Source organism: Lethenteron reissneri, chromosome 24 (genome assembly GCF_015708825.2).
Source record: "Lethenteron reissneri isolate LAM-NWPU_2019-01 chromosome 24, ASM1570882v1, whole genome shotgun sequence".
Lineage (NCBI taxonomy): Eukaryota > Metazoa > Chordata > Hyperoartia > Petromyzontiformes > Petromyzontidae > Lethenteron > Lethenteron reissneri.
This window is the reverse complement of record NC_083802.1, coordinates 16,867,910-16,888,982: the sequence shown is the minus strand read 5'-3', so window position 1 is coordinate 16,888,982 and position 21,073 is coordinate 16,867,910. Positions and strand designations below refer to the sequence as shown.

The window sequence follows — 21,073 nt, the reverse complement described above, 5'->3', positions numbered from 1 at the left end:
TGCAGCATGCCACCGCGTAGGTAACATACGAGCGCGGGTAAATCTACTGGACAGCTGTGAAGAAGAGCTTCATAGCACATCGGATTTCCTCCAGTGCAATTCAATATTCTGATTCTGAAATCCGTTCACGTGGGGTTTGGCTTGCGAAGAAGGGAGTTTGGTGAAGCCCCACTCTGGCGATTGCTACGTTTCACTCGAATTCCATGAAAGAGGATCAATTCTGCTTTCGAATCGCAACCGGTGGCATTGTGTAGCTGGCATGGGTCATGGTGAAAGTCACCGCCCGTCAAGGTTTGCCAGATCTCCCTTGCGAAAATGTATCTTCGTGAAAGGGCTCTTACATCGTGATACACGAGGACGGTGAGCGACCGGGGTACACAGAGAAACACCGCTCTAAGTTGTGGTGTGAGAACCGAAACACTGAAAGTGACAAAAAGTGAGAAGGTGGGACGCTGGTGAAGGGTTAGTGGTAGGGCTAGTACGAGTAGCTGGCTGGCAAGTTGGTTAGGGTTAGTGGTAGGGCTAGTTCTCGTAGCTGGTTGGTTATGGTTAGTGGTAGGGCTAGTACTAGTAGCTGATTGGTTATGGTTAGTGGTAGGGCTAGTACTAGTAGCTGATTGGTTATGGTTAGTGGTAGGGCTAGTACTAGTAGCTGGATGGCTAGTTGGTTAGGGTTAGTAGTAGGGCTAGTACTAGTAGCTGATTGGGTGGTTGGTCAGGGTTAGTGGTAGTGTTAGTACTAGTAGCTGGATGGCTCGGCGGTGAGTTGATTAGGGTCAGAGCCATCGCTTGCATGAGTGTTTGGTCGGTTAGCTGGCTTGGTTTATGGATAAAGCTCGAAATTGATTGGCTCGTGAACTCTGCACTCAATCTGCTTGCCCCTCCTCCACACTGCAACGTGTGGAGCGCTCTTCAGTTCGAGGACACGTTGTGGTTTCTGGTGCTCGCATTTCCCCCACTCCACATCTCGCGATTTTGTCAGCGATGCTGCGACTCCTAGATGACTCTAGCGCGGTTACTGGGGTTGGTTGTAGTGCGGTTAGGGGCCGTCCATAAATGACGTCGCGCTATTTTGGACAATTTTTGACCGCCCCTCCCCCCCCCCCCCTTCGTCACACGACGTCACAAAAAGTCAGACCCCTCCTCAAATATGACGTCACGAAACTCTGCCCCCCCCCCCCCATAAAAATAAAACATGCTACAACTCGCTTTAAACTATTGTCATTGTAGTGCGTATTTAATGTGGCTCTGCACTCTGATGTTGTAGGAGAAAATGTTTGATAATTGGTTCTTTACCCTTCTATCTGGCAACAAAACTGACACCTTTTTGCAAGGAGTCATGTTTGCATAGACCGCAATACCTGCAGTCATAATACAAACAAAAGAACATAACTCTGATATTGTGCACTGTCCTTGAAGTTGATTGGTCCACACCCGAGACAGCTTTCCTTCGAGCCTAGTCTCATATGGGTTGGACCAGATGACGCCAAAAGGACAGTGCACAATATCAGAGTTATGTTCTTTTGTTTGTATTATGACTGCAGGTATTGCGGTCTATGCAAACATGACTCCTTGCAAAAAGGTGTCAGTTTTGTTGCCAGATAGAAGGGTAAAGAACCAATTATCATATTTTTACTGGCAAATGAGGTCCCCATAGTGAGAAAATTTTTATTAAAAAGTCAATTTAATTAAGTAGAACGTGTTGTCTATATTTATTTAAAGTTGCGCATTTTGATGTGACGTCACATTTCTCAACCCCCCCCCCCCTTCGTCACACATCGTCACAAATGTCTGACCCCCCCCCCACCCCCTAGGTGCGTGACGTCATTTATGGACGGCCCCTTACCGTGGTGCCTGTGAGGTGCGGTTACCTCGGTGGAGCCGGTGAACGCGATCTTGTCGATGTCTGGGTGCTGCACAATCGCTGCCCCGGCAGTGGGGCCAAATCCCGGCACGATGTTAACGACGCCCGGCGGAAACCCGGCCTGCACACACACACAAAGACAAAGATCCCCCATGTAGCCTTACACTGACTGTTGGGGCAAGTGCTGTTAGCGAGCACCTATGAAGTCCGACACGGCACACGAGGAAGGGGGGTGGCCAACACCACGCCCGGCCGCCTTTGTCTCCCCAGTGGCGATGTTTACACACCGCACCATGTACTCATTTGAGGCTGAGTCGACCTAGGGGGAGGCCCAGGACCGGTTCAGATAATTGTCACTGGTGTTGGCTGTGAGTGAGAATAGAACTCGGGTCACCGGGTTCGTAGTGCAGCGCGCTAACCGCCACACTACCGCTCTCCACACACGCACAATGTTACACACACACACAACACAGCGATCCCCTATATAGCTTTAGCATACTGCTGGGGCGGCTTTTGGCGAGCCATCGGACAAAGGCGGTCACCACGTCACGCGCTTTCAGATGCGCTCCTTCGGCCATCTGGAACGCTCTTCCTTCCGAGATTAGGAAGGCACTGGAGCTATGCACTTTTAAACCATCATCTAGATTGCAAACTCATTCCTTTACAACCGATTTTTGTGTTTAGTTTGTTGTCCTTCCCCCGCATCTCCGATCAGCACGCTTGGCTACGTACGGTGCGAGAGAAGCCTAACATACATAATCAGCGTCATCAGTAGCAGCATCAACGCATTTAGAATGAGAAACTTTGGCAACCTGGTAAGATAACAGGATTGAGCTAAATAGAGTTGTATGTCTGCTGAACAATGGTTAAATGTGCAGAACGCACGATCTTGGGTAGTCACGTGACTTGTCTGTCTGGAAGTAGTTTTTCTCCAGAGTTGCACATCACTCCTGCAGTTTGTGCTATGGTGAGGCTTTGGTGTGGCAACTGTGCGTGAGAAATATTTTGGTAAATGCAACCGCATCTCAAGATGCTGTACGAATGGGCATCACAACTGTGATCGAATTCTGTAGACCGTAAACAACTTAACAAATTGTGCGTAATTACACAGTGAAAGTGTACGTTACATTTGCCTTACCATAGCCATATTGACAGAAAAAATGCGAATTCCATATTGTGAAGATCTTGGTATTTAAAAAATATATATATACTTTTTAATGAAACCTACATTAAATTTCGATTTAAAGCTTTTGTGACTGCAGGGATTCATATTTTAGTTTTTTTTTCGGTAAAGTCACGTAGAAGGGAAATAGTAAAATAATATAAATATAAAACAATAAAAAAACAATATTATTAATATTATTTTATTATTTCCCTTCTACGTGACTTTACCGAAAGAACCAAGAATATGAAACCTACATTATTTACATAAACAAATAGCTGAATTTGTGTAAAAAATGTGTGTGCGTATAACTTTTTTCGCACCGTACGCCGCCAACTGTGCAGTGCAAAAATCTATTGTATATTACTTAACGTGTGACATTCTTTCTCCCATGTGATAAAAGCTGCAATAAAACCACGCTGCGTCACTGGGCTCAGACCTCGTTACAACAGAGGTTACTATTATTGTTCTTATCATTACTGCACACACTGGACCGTTTTACTAATTAATTGTGTTTCTTTTTTTACCGTTGACAAGACGTGGCCCTCGGAGGCAGCGGGTTGCAATGTGGCTTGTGTAAATGTTGGAAATCCGCAGCTCGACAAATGGCTATAACGAGGGAGGTCACAACGCTGCAAGCCCCGGTCTCTTAAGCAAGCCGGTGTAACACCTGCTACGAGGCCTTATGGAAAATGTCATCCGCTAAACTGCCCCCCCCCCCAAAAAAAAAATATATTTGGGGTAAAAGTAAAAACAAAAAAAACTCAAAACAAAATCATAGAGTCGGGAGGAATTCCCTCGCTCGGCCGCCAACTGCGGTAATCAGCCGGGCGGTTGTTATTATTTTCTTCTTTTACCCTAAATATATTTTGGCAGTTTAACTCGCAGATGACATCGGTCATAAGTCCTTGTGTACACTGCATCTGCCAGCACGTTTGCAAGTGCGCCAGCTGTGCTTTAAGCACCTGTAACGTCTCCCGAGTGAACCGAATGGCACCAACAGGTCAGCCCCCCAACCCATAAGCTCATCAATCAGGAGGTGTCAGACCTCTGGCAAATGTTCCCCCTTGGGCCAAAGGACCTTTTCCAACGATCCGTTCTGAATCTCCACATATAGATTAATGTGTGTTTTTAGTCTATCGGCAAATTGGCTCTCAGCAGCATTTGTTGAAAGCCAATATTATCCATCAGCATGTGTGTATGTATTTATGTAGAACTTTTTCGCACCGTATGTCGCCAACCGTGAACTAAAGATATTCGTAAATATGCTTTTACCCATAATGCTCCACAACAATTCATAATCAGTCCCTTGAAGGGATAGCAGAGGTGGCGCTGTGATATCCACTTCCGTGGCCCGTTCTCCAACACCAAGGGGCATGCTGACCTATGGGAGTTCTGAGTGCATTCATTATCTCATAACATGACGCCGAGAGCACAATTGGAATACAAGTAGGGGAAAGATACCACAAATGTTTATACCTCTTGTGGAAATAAGTCACCGACAGAGCCACTTTTAGCAAAGCGTCCTGCTTTGATCGATCGGCCGGATTCGGCAGACGACAAGCGTAAAACTCGCAACGGGCGGCGAGAAGTCACGCCGACGAACATGGCCACGGGGCAGGGGGTGGCGGTGGGAGGAGGAGAAGCGGCCGATAGAGCCGTCAAGGCAAGCGGCGGCCGCGCCGGGCGGGTGGCCGCATGTGACACTAATTAACGCCGAGCGCTAATCCCATAACGAGCGCACTTAAGTGCGTGACCGACGAGTGAAGGGCGGATTGCGTTTCACTTCGAGTGGCTGGTGGACAGGCGGGCGGACGAGCGGTCGAGCGGGTCTGTGTCGGCAGTTGGGTGCTCACGGTAAATGTTTTTTGTTTGTTTTAACCAAAAGGGCAAGTGAGCGTTTGCACGTGCGGAGCGACGGTGCGGTGGTTTTCGGGCGCTACATAGCGATTCCCATGGCTATTGGTTAGATTCCTGGCCATCTACAACATCGGCAGCAGCAATGCTCTGGCAGTGTATATGGGCCTCTCCGTAACAAGCACCTGCTGCAGTTTATGACCATCACCGCCGGAGAGATAAAAGCGGTGACGCGGTGGATAGCGCACTGCACTACCAAGTCAGCAACCTGCATTAAATTCCAGGTCATGGTCTACATCAATGGTGAGTGAAATGTGAACTTATCCTGGGCCTCCCTGAGGTCAACTCAGCCTCAAATTAGTACACTGTCAGGCATGCTATTGGCTGGACCATGCTATCGGGCCTTAAGTTGCTCGCGGACGACACTTTTCCCCGCCTTGGTGAAAAAGCTAAGGTGGGGAATCTCCATGATACCCTATTGCAATGTGGCTTTAGGCCACGAGAAATTTCCAGCTGAGCATGATTGCAGCGAGCGCCCATGGAGGTCGTGAAACAAACGCAGCCGGCGCGCGGGCGAGGCGCAGGGAGGGAGCCGCCGACGAGGCCGCGTCGTCATCGTGCTCCGCCGGGCGTTTCTGTCTTCTGCAGATTTCAGTCGGTTTTTCTTTCTTTCTCATTTCTGCGGGAATGCAGGAAGAGAGCTACCGGCTTCGGACGCCCCTGTTCCTCGGCTTTTTTATTTATTTGCTGCCATGCAAGATAATAAACCCATCCTCGGGGCCTGTGCAAGCGAGTGAGCTAGCGAAAATAGAAACCCCCCCCCCAACTCCCGAGTTGGTTTCCAAAGCGATCGGGTTTCGTCCTCTGCTCCGCGCCGCCGCGCGCCGCGTCGGGTCCGCCGACGCAGCGGCCACGGCGGGGAAACACGCGGCCGGCGGTGATCGCTTCCATCTGTGCGGCAGCGGACGGACGGACGGTGCGACGAGCAGCAGTTGTGGCCAGCGGGCGATGGACATGGGGGTGGGGGGGGGGAGCAGCTGAGTGGGGGCGGGACAGGACGGGCCACGTTGGCGGGCCAACGTGAAGGCACGGGGGGGTGGGGGTACGTGGCCTCGACGAGATCGTGCGACAGTCCCCACCGTTCCCGGAGGGACTGAGTCACGGTCATCGGCGTCTGTCAGGTCCAGGCGACGGGAGCCCTTCTGATGTTTTCGCGACTCGCACGCGGTCCGACTTTCCGCGGTCGCCGACCGGCAGGTGAACTTTTTGTTGTTGCGCGCGGTGGCCCAATTTGCAACTTGAGAAGAGAAGGGGTTGGCGGATCGCGACGCCAACGATCCAGGCCGTGAGTACACGCGCTGCTGCAGCCGATGCCGTTAGCAAACGTATCCTTAAAAGGGAAACTATGGAGGGCACGGGGCCACGTTTCGCATGACGAGCCTCCTTCAGAGCAGAACAAAGAAGCCGTGGCTGCGCACTTGCGTGACGACAAAGCGTCGCCAACTCGTGCGGGGCGGCCGAAAATGAGCTTCGGCAGTCAAATTCCGAACGCGCCCAAAAAAAAAGAAAACGACGGCAATTTGGCAAAACGTTCCACCAATTATCAGCGCGCACTGCCCATACCTTATCTTCATCATCGGCCGCCAGGAAGATTGATCTCCTGCTCGGAGAAGGCTGCCCGACGACATCGCAATCTCCAGATCGTACCTAAATCATACTTAAACCCCCTTTAATTGCGACCGAAAACCCTACCCTCGATTTGGAGGTTAAAAACCTCCGAGCCGATAACGCCGATCGTTTCGAAGTGAAGGGCCTCGCCAATCGCCCCTCCGCGCTCCCACCACGAGTGCGGGACGTCTCCCGTGGGAGGAGGAGGTTGTGGGGAGGGGTGTTGGTGGAGGGAGGGGAGTATGAGGGGGGAGCGAGCATGAGGAGGAACACCGGTGTTTGCAGATGTTGTCGGAGCTAATTGAAGGTCATGGGAAGCACGTGCGGATTTTGGGCCATCGCGGACGCACGTCGCTCGCTCGCTCGCTCGGGGTGTGTGCCGGCTCCCATCATTGGCTAGCCGCCCGCCATCAATCCTTCATGCTACACAAGATAGTAGAGTTTTCTTGGAAAGCTCCGGAAGGCTGGTAAGCAGGCGAACAGAGCCTCCGATACGTTTAAAGTAGCTGCAAGTGTGAAGTGAAAGAATAACAAGAAAACCGCGCGCGGCCACGGGACGCAAAGTAGCGCCCGCACTGCCGCCCGTCTTCTGCACCGTAAGAGGAGCCCAGAGACTCACAGAGACTAACTGATAAAACCCACTGCCAGCACCACTTTTGCCCAATATAAATATAACCGGGAGGGAAATTTTGTCAATTGATATAAAAGTCAGCAGCGAGCAGGCGAGCGGGCGGGTGAGTGAGAGTGTGGGCTTGTACGGGTAGGTGAGAGGCAGGTCAGTGATCAGGCGAGTGAGTGCGAGCGTGGGCGAGCGGGCAGGCGAGTGCGAGCGTGGGCGAGTGAGTGAGAGTGTGGGCGAGTGAGCGAGAGCGTGGGCGAGTGAGTGAAAGCGTGGGCGAGTGAGTGCGAGCATGGGTGAGTGAGTGAGAGTGTGGGCGAGTGGGCAGACGAGTGCGAGCGTGGGGGAGTGAGTGAGAGTGTGGGCGAGTGAGTGAGAGCGTGGGCGAGCGGGCAGGCGAGTGTGAGCGTGGGCGAGTGAGTGAGAGCGTGGGTGAGTGGGCAGGCGAGTGCGAGCGTGGGCGAGTGAGTGAGAGTGTAGGCCAGTGGGCAGGCGAGCGTGGGCGTGGGTGAGTGAATCAGAGTGTGGGCGAGCGGGCAGGCGAGCGTGGGCGCACCTCGGCAATGAGCGCTCCCACGTGGAGGGCGGTGAGCGGCGTCTGCTCGGCTGGCTTCACGACCACAGTGTTCCCGCAGCTCAGGGCCGGTGCAATCTTCCAAATGAACATGAGCAGCGGGAAGTTCCACTGCATCACGAACGCACGCACACACACACGCACCACGCGTACACACGCACACACCACACGCACGCACCCACACACACACACCACGCGTACACACGCACACACACCACACGCACACACACATGCACACACCACGCGTACACACGCACACACACCACACGCACGCACCCACACACCACGCGTACAAACACACAAAAATTGCTCTCAAAATAAGTAGGGTCATTGCACAAAGTTACGTCACTTCTACAATATCACATCTGCACTTTTCCCAGCCAAAGTGCCATCATGCGGCATTGAGTGACAACACTTTTGTTGGCGCGATAATGCGTCAAATAATTACATCATCGATACCATGCGAAAATCGAAATATATATTTTTCTGAAATTGTCCTTAAAAATACGAATTCAGATTTTTTTGCTTTCAATACGAAACTCTTCCCGAGTAAGTGGGTAGCTATAGGCCCGAATGTAGGTGAGATGGGTGACAGCGTAGGTCGGTAGGTAGCCATACAAGCAGGGGCATGGGTGAGTTGAGAAAACAGGCAAGAAGCTGTGTGTCCTCCCGTGCAGGTGAGCGCCCACTGAGACTATTGCCTTCCTCGCAGGGAAGACGCGGTGAAATCTACACGGCTGCCCAGGGTCAAGACCGACGCACAGCAGGGAAGGGCACATCGTTCTATTTTTCCGCATATTTCTGACTCTCGTGCTGCGGGGGGAGGAGTGGGGGGTGGGGGGGCCACATGGATGGATGGAGGAGGAGGAGGGGGCCGGCACACGGACGGGTGGAGGAGGAGGAGGAGGGGGCCGGCACACGGACGGGAGCGCGCGCTCCGAGGCTGTGATCTCTGTGATTACAGCGGCAGGGCGGCGGGGGGGTGTGTCAGATGCCTGGCGTTGCCCGTGTGTTTATTAATGGGAGGGTTATGCTGTGATGGGCCAGAGGTCAGCTAAGGGGAGTTGGTGGTGGTGGGGGGGGTCTCCTTACCGGGATGATCTGTCCACACACCCCGATGGGCTCGTGCCGTGTGAATGTGAAGTATTCGCCATCTGGACACACACAAAAAAAAAACACGGTTATAGAAACGAGCGAGGGAAAATCATGCGCGCGGCGCGGATTACGCAAACGCTTCACAGCACGCGCTTGTCTTCAAAAGTCGAGTAATAATGATTGATGGTGGCGCCAGCCGATGGGTAGAGATCAGAAATAAATTGCATCCTCATATTTGCAAATGCTCCTTTTCGATCTGGTTTTGTGTTTTGTGTAATTCGTGGGCAGTGCTTTGGTCAACGCGGCCAGTGTCCAACAAGCCCAACGTCCCGACGTGTGCAGAACGACGCTGTACGGACGGGAAATGCGTACGATTCATGCGCTCTGAAGAAGGGCCATTGCCTGAAACGTCGTCTGCTATATATATTTTTTCCATTTAAAGCGCCACAGTGGGATTGACCAACGTGTTCAGCTGTTTCGTTATTTTCACGATTACAAACCCGCGGGAATTATTTAGCTTTTGTAAACGTAAAAACAAGCAAATTCCCATCCTTTTGGCTGGGCAATCTCCGCCGACTTTGGCAGATTTCACAGCTCTCGTCCGCTGCCTCACAGCTGCAGCCGAGGCAGCAACGGACCGCTGCTCCGCGAGACGTTAAATACCTCGCCTGGGATACAAGAGGTCGCGAGTTCAATCCCGACCCTGACGTCCGCTGTGCATTTGGAGTTTGCGGGTTCTATCGCTCTCTCGCTCTCTCTCTCTCTCCCGTGGTCGCGTGGATTTGTCTCCGGGTCCTCTATGTTGTCCCTCCAGATTCACAATCGACGTCACGCGTTGGGTAATTCTGGCTACTGTTATAATTGTCCACGTGGCAATGAGCCCCTTCGTTGAGCCATCGTTTGTGATGGCCAGGTCGCTTCTGAAAAAGAGCCACACAGCGCAAGTGCGCCTTACACCTGGTGAAATAATAATGTAGTCGACAGTTTATTTTCATCTCCGCTCTACTACTCGAAACCCTCGGCCAGTCTTCGCTCGATTTCCAGTCTGCCCCTCCCCTCCCTCCCCTCCCTCCCCTCCCTCAACTCCCTCACTCCGGCTGCTGTTTTCACCATCCGCAATCCCCTATGGCAGTCTGCAATACTTTTCACATTTTGTCTACGAATGGGCTGACTTTTTTTTGTATGCTGCAGTAATTTGTTCGACCCACGTTGTAATACGGAAATGTTTTTTAATTTAACGTTCATTTTAGTTTTGTTTGCGCTGACACAAGCAATTTCTTCTGCACCGCGGATCTTTTGTTTTTTTTGCTCCCCTTTCTACAAAGGTTGTTTTTGCTGTCGTGTGTATTTGTTCTGGTGTTGTTGTTGTACTTAGTTGTTACGCTATTGCTATTGCCATTTTGGTCACTCGCAAATAAGACTCAATCCTGGCCTCTTGAGTTCTCGGCTGGTAAAGCAAGATAAATCGAGCTCAAATTCTTCGCCCCCTTCACCTGCCCCCTCGTTCAAGTTAACGTTCAAGACCGTCCTCTTCTCTGCTGCCAGTCACCGACCGTCTCATCCTCTCCCCTGCGTCGCGTCTTCAATAAACAACTTCTACCGTAACGCCTTCGCGGCTTCCCCCCCCTCGCCCCCCCGTCTCACAGCTTTCGTGAAATCTGCAGAGCCAGAGTTTTCTAAGTTTGCGTCATTTGTGCCTTGAGTTTGCCGGACGTCGACACCCACTGAACTCGGCTCGGTGGGACGGGGCCCTTCGGGAAAACGCGGTAATCGCGGCGAGTGTCAGGTTCTTTTTTTTTTACCAGAGCTGGGATGTGCAGATGGCCGAGGGTAATTGAGAGCTCGCAAAGGGAAGCGGAGATACGGCACACAGCTACTTTGTTGGCAAAGACAGCATTGGGAGTTTCGGCTTATTCGATTGGACGCGCGCGTGCGTGTTTAAAGATACGCACGCGTATGCGTACACACTCGAAGACAGCTATTCAGGCTGCTGGGGCAAGTGCTGATAGCGAGCATGTATGAAGGCCGGCACTGGGAACGCTAGAGGGGTGGATGGGCCAGCATCATGCCTGGCCGCCTTTGTCTCCCTAGTGCCGATGTTTACACACCAGGTCCTCATTTGAAGCTGAATAGAGCTTGGTGAGACCCAGGACCAGCGCTGGTAATCGTCACTGCTATTGGTAGCTTACGGGAATCGAACTCGGGTAGCTGATTTTTTTCAGCACCAGTGCTGCTAACCACTGGCATCACCATGTACAACAAACACACATACATGCACACACACACGCACACCACTCCAGCAAACACGTGAACATGAACGTGCTATTCTTTGGGTCTTTCGGTAAAGTCACGTAGATAACGTCAAAGAAAATAACAAAAAACCACGACGTTTCGATCGCAACACAAGCGGTCGTCTTCAGGAAAAGGGGGTTAGCTTCTAAGGGCAAACTGTTTATAAAGGTTTGAAATGGGCGTAGCCCAAGTGTCAGCAGTATGGGCGGGGCAGCTAATGTTAATGTAAGTGGTGGGCAGCGAATGCGACGGTGGTGGGTTTTCCACCAATTGAAGGGCTGCCAGGTAAAAATTACCATGTCAATGTAAGATCGGTGAGCAGCCTCCATGGCGAGCGCGCTGAGGTGGCTATGTTAATGTGAGAGATTAGCATGTTAATGTGAGAGATTAGCATGTTAATGTGAGAGATTAGCGTGTTGATGGAGGGTCGCAGAGCCGCAACCTCTAGGTCGGCGCGCAAAGGTGGCTGTGTAGGTGTGAGAAATTTAACCTATTAATGTAAAATCGGAGCGCCGAAACTAACAATTAACATCGAAGGTGGTAAGATGGGAACATCACAGTCAGTTATCAATTAAACTGGTTGATAACGTCCTTCTAATGATTGCTCAGTTTGTACCCATCTTCTCGGTTGAAATTGTGTCTGTGTCTGTATATATGGATGGCTTCATGAACGAATCTCTGTTGATAGCCAGTAAGGTGCGCAAAGTACCTTCGTCTTAGAGAAATCAATTTTGTGTGAGCCCACCGCATTAAAACAATGATCAGCCACGGCCGAGGTATTGGTCCTACCGTGTTTCAGATCTGCCTTATGTTCACGAACACGGTCAGAGACATGTCGCTTAGTTTCCCCAATGTAACTACTGCCGCAGACACAGCTTTGGAGACGCCGGGGTATTGCATGTCAGGGATCACATCCTTCACAAATGGGATCAGATCACGAATTTTATGTACTGTGTTAAATCGGACCTGGATCTTGTGTTTGCTCATGATTTTGGACATATTTTTGGTGACCCCTGCTATGTATGGCAAGGTGATGGTTTGATTGGGTCCTCATATAGTTATTTCCCAACGGTTGGGGTGATAGCTTTACGGATTGTTTAGTCTGAATATTCATTCATCTTGAGAGCTTGGTGTACTGTACGTGGTCCAGTTCACTGGCTAGGTGATGATGGTCGGAAATACATCGAGCTCTATGGTGTAGAGTTTTTTATGAGGGAATTCTTCTGAGATGGATGGTGGTGGGAGTCAGGTTTTAGATAGGCATCCGTATGGGCGGCTTTCCTGTAGAACCAAACTACGTGACTTTACCGAAAGACCCAAAGAATATGAATTCCTGCAGTCACGAAAGCTTTAAGTCAAGATGAACGTGCTAGCCATTATCAATTCACCGGAACGGACAGGGTCATTAGCGCGAAATGCGCTTTGATTTTATTGTTATTGTGCTCAATTAAAACATGCGCACAACAGGCGAACATAACGGGAAAGGGGGAATCTGTGCCAGGCGTGCTTACAGAGATAACCTGCGCTGCCAAAACAGTTCAGCGCAGCTTTTGCTTGTTTGCGAAAACTGCGCGGTGATGGACTGATCCCACCGCCGCTATCGGCGTCGGACCATCCCTCCACCGCTGTCGGCGACGGACCAATTCCTCCGTCACTGCGTGCTATGGGAGGAAATGATCTGAAATTGCCCCTCAGCGGCGTCCGTGTAAAAAGTTGCAGCCCTTGCTCATGCCACTGCTGACGGAAGGGCCTCCCACCAGACTGAGATCCGAGAGAGAGAAAGAGAGAGGGTATTTGGCATACCCTTCGATGCTTGCCAGGCGTCCTGGAAAAATTTAATACCTTAACTTTACTTCAACCGCGCAGCCGTGACCTGCTGATCAACTGCGGTGAACCCATCATTGATTTTTGGGTCAGACCGCGACAAGCCTGACTCTCTCCGCGACCCATAATGTTCGTCGCAAACGCCTCCGTGTTTAAATTTACACTGCAGGGTAGACAAAGGCAGTGAGGGTGGTCGGCGGGGGGGGGAGGAGACGGCAGTGGGGAGAGGGGCAGGATTTTAAGAAACATGCACCAGTAATAATCTAACTGCCACAGTTTGGGCTTGAATCGATATAACGCAACGCTACCGTCAAACACTGCCGGGGACCCCGCGAAAACAAAGAAACATTGCATCTCGTACACGTGAAGCTTGAGTCCGAGCCGTAGACATTTTACTTCAGCTGCAAGGACCCCCGTGAGCTGTGAACAACCCTAGCAATGTCCTGTGCAGCCGATGGGATTGTTCCCACGCACTGGACCGCGCTTTGCGCTTCGCGCTTCGTGCCATGTGGCCGCGCGGCAAAATGCCGCATTTGCTCTTAAGGTCCCTGTGCATTAGCGGCAACGGGTGACAGTGTCTTGGCCTGCATGCATGCTATTTTTTTTTTTCGCTGAAGGACGTTCTCGTTGGCTCGAGACAAAGTTCGCACGCACACACGTGTGTGTGTGTGTGCGCACATGTGCGTGCGGGGAGCTATACGGGTGATCTTTGACTTTGTGGAGAGCGGTAATGCAGTGGTTAACGCGCTGCACAACAGAGCTGGCGACCCGAGTTCGATTACCTCTCACGGCCGACACCAGTGACGATTATCTGAATCGGTCCTGGGCCTCCCATTGGTCGACTCAGGCTGAAATGAGTACCTGGTGCGGAGTGTTAACATCGCCAGTAGGGAGAGAAAGGTGGCCTAGCGTGGTACTGTCTACCCACCCCCTCGTGTGCCATTCTGGCCTTCATAGGTACTGGCTAACAACACTTACTCCTATAGTTTGAGTCTATATGGGGGATCTTTGTCTTTGTCTGTATGTAAGGGGAGCAGTGGAGTAGTGGTTATTTCACCACACTACGAAGTCCAGTGGCCAGAGTTCGATTCCCTCTCACGACCAATAACAGTGGCGAATATCTAAACCACTCATACTTCCGTTGCTAGATAGACTCAGCCTTCAATGAGTACCTGGTGTGGTGTGTAAACATCAGTACTCGGAAGACAAAGACGACAAGGGTGAGGTGCTGGCCACCCACCCCCTCGTGTGCCTTTCCGGCACTTGCCCCAACTACCTGTTTAGGCTACACAGGGGATCTTTGTTTTCGATATACATGAAACACTATACTACTGCACAGTGGTGGAAACAACTATAGAAAATACTTCGTATGATTTAGATTGAGTTTTTTTACAAATGTAGGTCCATTCTTGAATTGTTGGGAGCGCGACTCCCCTCCTGGGAGGTTTTAGGATCCGCCCCTGCCACTGTCACACCGTGGGAACCTCCCGTGCAAGCGTGCACGTGTGCGTACGCGAGCGTGCGAGTGAGCGTGTACGCGAGCGTGCGAGTGAGCGTGTACGCGAGCGTGCGAGTGAGCGTGTACGCGAGCGTGCGAGTGAGCGTGCACGTGTGCGTGAGCGTGCGTGCGTACGTGTGTGAGCGTGCGTGTGTCCATGCGGGGAGCGATAGTGTAGCGGTTAGCGCGCTGCTCTATGAACCCGGCGACCCGAGTTCGATTCCCGCTCACGGCCAACACCAGTGGCTATTATCTGAACCGGTCCTGGGCCTCCCCTAGGTCGACTCAGCCTGAAATGAGTACCTGGTGCGGTGTGTAAACATCACCACTAGGGAGACAAAGGCGGTCGGGCGTGGTGCTGGCCACCCATCCACTCGTGTACCGTTGCGGCCTTCATATGTGCTCGCTAACAGCACTTGCCCCTACAGTCTGTTAAGGCTATACGGGGGATCTCTATCTTTGTCCATGCGAGGAACTCACCCACGGGAATGGTGCGCCCCTGGATCTTGTCGCACCAGCCGGCGAAATAGCGCAGCGTCTTGACGGCCCCGGTCACGTCCACGAAGAACGCCGGCAGGAAGGGCTTTCCCGAGTCCATCGACTCCAGAGTCTGTCAACCAGGAGAAGCGGCAGGGACATACGGGGGTTGGGGGAGGGTGAAGTATGGGGAGACGAGAGGGTTAGGGAAAGATTGGAGCATTAGGAGAGATACGTGGGGCTTAAATCTGAGTTCACGGTTGAACAGCAATTTGTCCGTTTCGTGAAATATCCATTTGTGCAAGTTAAAGATTGTTTTGGGATTTGAGTCAGGTCTGCCCAGCAGACCGCATCCAATTTACAGTACCTGTGTGGCCACGCCTAGTCACGTGCCTACGTCACTCTACCAGAGATGTGGAATATAAACATCTTCACAAACTGTTTTCAAAATCGAATCATCAAAAAATGTCTTATCTCGACCCAATTTTTAATGTGTGTGCGTGGCTGGGTGAGCGAGTGGGTGCGTGGCTGGGTGAGCGAGTGGGTGCGTGGCTGGGTGAGCGAGTGGGTGGGTGGCTGGGTGAGCGAGTAGGTGCGTGGCTGGGTGAGCGAGTGGGTGAGCGAGTGGGTGCGTGGCTGGGTAAGCGAGTGGGTGCGTGTCTGGGTGCATGGGTGGGTGAGCGAGTGGGTGCGTGGCTGGGTGAGCGAGTGGGTGCATGGGTGGGTGAGAGAGTGGGTGCATGGCTGGGTGAGCGAGTGGGTGCGTGGCTGGGTGAGCGAGTGGGTGCGTGTCTGGGTGCATGGGTGGGTGAGCGAGTGGGTGCGTGGCTGGGTGAGCGAGTGGGTGCATGGGTGGGTGAGAGAGTGGGTGCATGGGTGGGTGAGCGAGTGGGTGCGTGGCTGGGTGAGCGAGTGGGTGCATGGGTGGGTGAGAGAGTGGGTGCATGGGTGGGTGAGAGAGTGGGTGCATGGCTGGGTGAGAGAGTGGGTGCGTGTCTGGGTGCATGGGTGGGTGAGCGAGTGGGTGCGTGGCTGGGTGAGCGAGTGGGTGCGTGGCTGGGTGCATGGGTGGGTGAGCGAGTGGGTGCGTGGCTGGGTGAGCGAGTGGGTGCATGGGTGGGTGAGAGAGTGGGTGCATGGGTGGGTGAGCGAGTGGGTGCGTGGCTGGGTGAGCGAGTGGGTGCATGGGTGGGTGAGAGAGTGGGTGCATGGCTGGGTGAGAGAGTGGGTGCGTGTCTGGGTGCATGGGTGGGTGAGCGAGTGGGTGCGTGGCTGGGTGCATGGGTGGGTGAGCGAGTGGGTGCGTGGCTGGGTGAGCGAGTGGGTGCATGGGTGGGTGAGCGAGTGGGTGTGTGGCTATCGGGTGCCGGTGGAGCAGGAGGAGGGAGGCGTCTCACGGCGAGCGTGGTGCGCTCCCGCTCCACCAGGTCGGCGAGGCGCGACAGCAGCACCCCGCGGTCCGACGCGTCCATGCGCCTCCATGGGGAGCCCAGCACAAACGCCTCCCGCGCCGCCACCACCGCGACGTTCACGTCCTCCTGCATCGGCAAGCGGGGAAAACAAACACACACAAAAACAAAGAAAAACTAAGAAAAATAATAAAAAAGACAAAGGCCCTCACTAAGCCTTGACAATTGTCAGGGCAAGCACAGTTTCATACATATATATGCTTTAAAATTGTTTCGTCTGAATGGGTGTCCACAAGGAGCGATTAAGCCTCGGCTCATTTGTGGAAGTTCCATATTGACAATAAATTGTCTCGACGAGTCTCAAAATTCCTTTTCAGGAAGGACTGGACAATGGAGGTCTATCTCCTGCAGCCCGATGAGCATGTTTTTTTTTTCAAATCTCCACGTGATCCACCAACCCTCACATCCCTCCCGAGAGCCGGATGGCAGTCAGCAGACCAGAGGTCGCAACCGGGTACCCGATACCCGTACCCTACCCGATACCCGGCCGGGTACGGGTACCCGTTTGCGACCCTGGTGCGGCCGGGTACGGGTAGGCCGTGAGTCACTGGTGAGTAACCGTTTGTCACTCATTTCGGGTAGGGTACGGGTACGGGTAGGGAACGGGTACCCGTACCCGGCCGGGTACGGGTACGGGTACCCATTTGCGACCCTGGTGCGGCCGGGTACGGGTACGGGTAAGGAATCAAAACCCGATTGCGACCTCTGCAGCAGACTCACCTGGTCTCCCTCCTGCACGTCACAGAGCTTCTCCCCGCTCGCGGGGTCGAAGGTCGGGAAGGTCCTGCCGCTGATGGAGTCACGCCACTCGTTTCCGATGAAGATCTGCGGAAGTGCGACGCACAAACACGGTACCATTCACATCATCATCGTCGGCGGTGGCCAGCGTCTCTCCGCTGCTGGATGAAAGCCTCCCCCCCCCGAGCCCTCGCCATCTCTCATGTTCCTGCGTACGAGTCGATTTCGTCGCTCCATCTCAGTGGCGGATGTCCTCTTGCACGTATTCCCTCCCTGCGCAATTCATACATTGCCCCATCCAAACATACCATACATAAAGCCGTGATACACACATATTGATGAAGAAATGTAAACGCTATACAATGTATATTGTTTATATGCGTATATGTAACGTTGTTAAGTGCTCATTGAGACAAACTGACTTGGTGATGCTGCTTCGGCAGTGGTGCACGAGCAAGATTCGCAAATTGTTTTTAACACTTTTGTCAAAAGGACCGTGTGTGGCACTAAAATGATTAAATATATAACAGGTGACGTTTCGCGCGAGAGTCCTTCTTTATAGCACATTACAGAGAGACCTGAGAGATACGAGTTGGAGACTGGACTTGACACCATAGAGCCTGATGAGAATTTAAATAAACATCTGATGCCCAGCCTTTAAATTGGTATATAAGATAAAACACTGAGATAACGACACTCCGGTGAGAGAGACCTGGAAGAGATGCTGATTTAAAATAATAAACATAACGCCGAGATTTTGTTGTTGCCAAGTCCTAAAAACTGAACCTTTGCCAGTTTAAACCGTTCATTATGGTGACATCACACTTTTTGCGGGGTGGAATTGACAACTTGAGAAATGTTTACGAGAGTTTCGCATGCCTCGCATTGTGCTCGTGGGAGGTTTTTTTCTTCTTCTGTTTTACAAAGTATTTAAGAAATGAGGCCCATGGCACCTGTGGGGCCTGGCGCAGGGAGGAGCCTGAACGCCACTTAGGAATGACAAATCCGCCGCTTACGCCGGATTAGCGGGATTTAGGATGGGGACCCCGGAGGTTTCGGCGGCTTTTGTTTAAGCAAAAAAAAACTTCCCTCTGGCGAATAAACCTCAGCTGGAGGCACTGGCAAGGGTTGCCACCTCTGAGATGCAAGAAACCCGGGACATGTAGTGAAAAGGAGGATATAGAGGGGAGACAAAATTAACTCTTTTTATTTTTCTTCTTGGTTCTTTCAGTAAAGTCAGTAAAGTCACGTAGAAGGAAAATAATAAAATAATAATAATAAAACATAATTTAATAATTATCACGCCTTTTTTTTCCACAACGCAAGCAGCCGTTCTCAGGTGAAAAACAGGTCTGTCCGACAGACCTGTGGCCGAAACGTCGGGAGAATTATTTTATTATGTTTTATTTTTATTATTTTATTATTTCCCTTCTACGTGACTTTACCGAAAGAACCAAGAAGATGAATCCCTGCAGTCACAAAAGCTTTAAATCGATATTTTGATTTTACCAGATAAGGCTCATTATTACACAGCTGAACAACAAAAACAACAATTTAACTTTGAATGTTTAATCTTCTGAGAAGACTTACAGCTTTTCGAGGACAGCTGCCTTAGAAAGTGAATGATCCTGGCAAAACCATGACAGGTGGCAACCCGAGTTATTTGCAGCACTTGGACCTACAATGGACAATCTATCATTGCTGTGGGCCCCCTTGTGCTCCGGCTGTGTCCCTACTCGCTGCTCACACAGCATCAACATCGGACCTGCATCGTGCTTCTCAGTGCTGGAAACACAACAGTTATTGACGCAACATGACACATCTTCGTGTGTACCGCGGGGATCTTGCGCGTGCAGATGTACTCTGACCACAGAGGGCACTTCTGCGATTGATAACAATATTCCGAACTGCCAAGGAGTTATCCGCAGTGGACAAGAAGTTGCGTAAATCAATCCCCGGATTCCCACCGTTCGTGGCTCTCTCCACGACAGCTCTAGAGCCGCGACCGCGACGATCACGCTGGCGACACTCGGGGCGTGAAAGTGACGCCCAGGGCGCCGACACAAAACGCTCGCCGCAGTCTGTCCGCACGTCGCCGGCCCGACTCCGACGGCCAAGCCAACTCGGCGCGGCTGTCACTCGCGTGCGCACGTGGGACCCGCCGAGGGGCTATGCGTTTCTCGCCGAATGTTTTCCCGTTGGGCCCTGGCGCCTCTCGCCAAAACGTTGATCGGCGCAGGTTCGATCGAGCTTCCGTGGTGCTGTGGGTCGAGCGGGTATTCATTGGACACGCGACGCAATTTGGGTTTGTGTAGCGGCTAACCTCAAGACGCTTTGTACAGAAACGTTGATAGTAGTGATTGATGTATTGACGCTCTGTACAGAAACGGCGAGAGTATTGATTGTATAAGAGAGTAAGAGGCCATCGGCCATGGGCACAAAATAAAGTCCTGAGGCTGGACAGGGCCAAACTTGAGGTAGAGAGGTGCAAGATGGGAGGGAATGGAAGGGCAGCGAGCTAAGGGCTTATTTTCTCACTGGATATGTTTCTGGATCGTTGGTAACCTAGAGGATGGGTGGTACGTGACGAAGTAGCCACAGCCGTAAGTGTTAGATATACTGGATGTGCTGTGCCGGGTGCTATAGATTTTCCAGGATGCCGACCCGAACAGACCCGGCTGAAACTAAGGGCCTTGGGTGCACCTCAAGTCGGCCGGCCGCTTGCAGGAGCAGAAACCACCCCCCTCCCCAAAACAACAACAACAACAAAAACAAAACAGGCGAGCGGAACAGCCGAGGCAGGTTGCGAGTTTTGTTTTTGGACGCCCGGCCTGGCGTCAGCGAGGCGTGAAGAGGCCTCCACCACCCATCGCCTCCCTTTGACACCGCAAAGGGACAGCCAATGGGTGGCGCTCGGCATCACCGGCTACGGGGGTGCAGTGGGGGGGGTGGAAGCGACACGGGAGGAGGACGAGGCGTCTATTCAATGAATCCTCCGCTGCTGCACGGCTTTCCCCCCCCTCCCTCTTGCTCGTCGGACAAAATCAATAAAATCCCACGCGTGCACGCGCGCACACAAGCAGCACGGGCAGGCACCGGCGATGTCCCCCTCTGGTTTTCCGTTTGACTTTTGATTTTGATCTTCTTCTTCCTCATCCTCCTCCGCTGTCGTGGCAGCCAGATTTTTTTTTTAATTACGGTTTAGGTGTTAAAGTGACACGATGTGTATTTTTCTAATTAAGGATTCTCGCTCGCTCTCTCACTCTCTCGTGTGCAGTCCTTTTCGGCGGCCCTCCGTTCAAAAACAACAACAACAAAAACCAAGAAAAGTGTCGAAACTCGATTATTTTTTTCGCACGGCTTAAAATGTCTCCCCCTCCCCAAAACAACAACAACAACGTTGACAAGAAAACCAACAGCAGAAACAGCAGCGCGTCTCTGACAAGAGCGCGAACCTCCGTCTTAAAGTCCACACGCTCCGTCCACATCGAGCGGCTGCGGAGAGAGAGAATGACCGCACGTGTTTGGATGATTGCCAGGCTCATGCACGCCTGTGCGTCATTCAACACAAAGCGCAAACAAATACATGCACTTCTTGCTGTGTTCACGTGAAGACACGATACATTAGGGGTGTGTTTTTGGTTAATATTTGGTCGATGGGGAATTTCACCGCTTTGAGCCGAAAATATTTTCCTGAACGTAAATTATACGTTTTAATAAACGCCGTGGGTACTTTGCGTGGGCGGCGAAATTAATTTTGGGCTGTTTGGAAAAAAAAAATCCGCGTCCGACGGAAGAACCAGGGATGCACGCGTGACCAACACTAAAACCCAGACGCTGGAGCGAATTCTCAACGTGGGAATGTCTCCAGCAGGTCAAACGTGCCCTCGGCATCTTTAAACCGATGTCGTCGACAGCTTCCGCTGTAGTAACCCC

General features: G+C 52.0%; 1 protein-coding gene across 3 annotated transcripts in view; it reads right to left on the bottom strand.

Annotated features, from left to right (window-relative positions):
- Positions 1 to 21,073, bottom strand: part of LOC133346696 (retinal dehydrogenase 2-like) — a 72,034-nt gene that overhangs the window by 11,598 nt on the left and 39,363 nt on the right. For all 3 annotated transcript variants that reach the window (XM_061558493.1, XM_061558495.1, XM_061558494.1), the window contains exons 2-7: positions 17,120 to 17,224; positions 16,328 to 16,468; positions 14,934 to 15,063; positions 8,837 to 8,898; positions 7,727 to 7,855; positions 1,872 to 1,985 (exon numbers count right to left, since the gene is read on the bottom strand). In XM_061558493.1, coding sequence (XP_061414477.1) covers positions 1,872 to 1,985; positions 7,727 to 7,855; positions 8,837 to 8,898; positions 14,934 to 15,063; positions 16,328 to 16,468; positions 17,120 to 17,224 — 681 coding nt within the window. The remainder of the gene's footprint in view (positions 1 to 1,871; positions 1,986 to 7,726; positions 7,856 to 8,836; positions 8,899 to 14,933; positions 15,064 to 16,327; positions 16,469 to 17,119; positions 17,225 to 21,073) is intronic.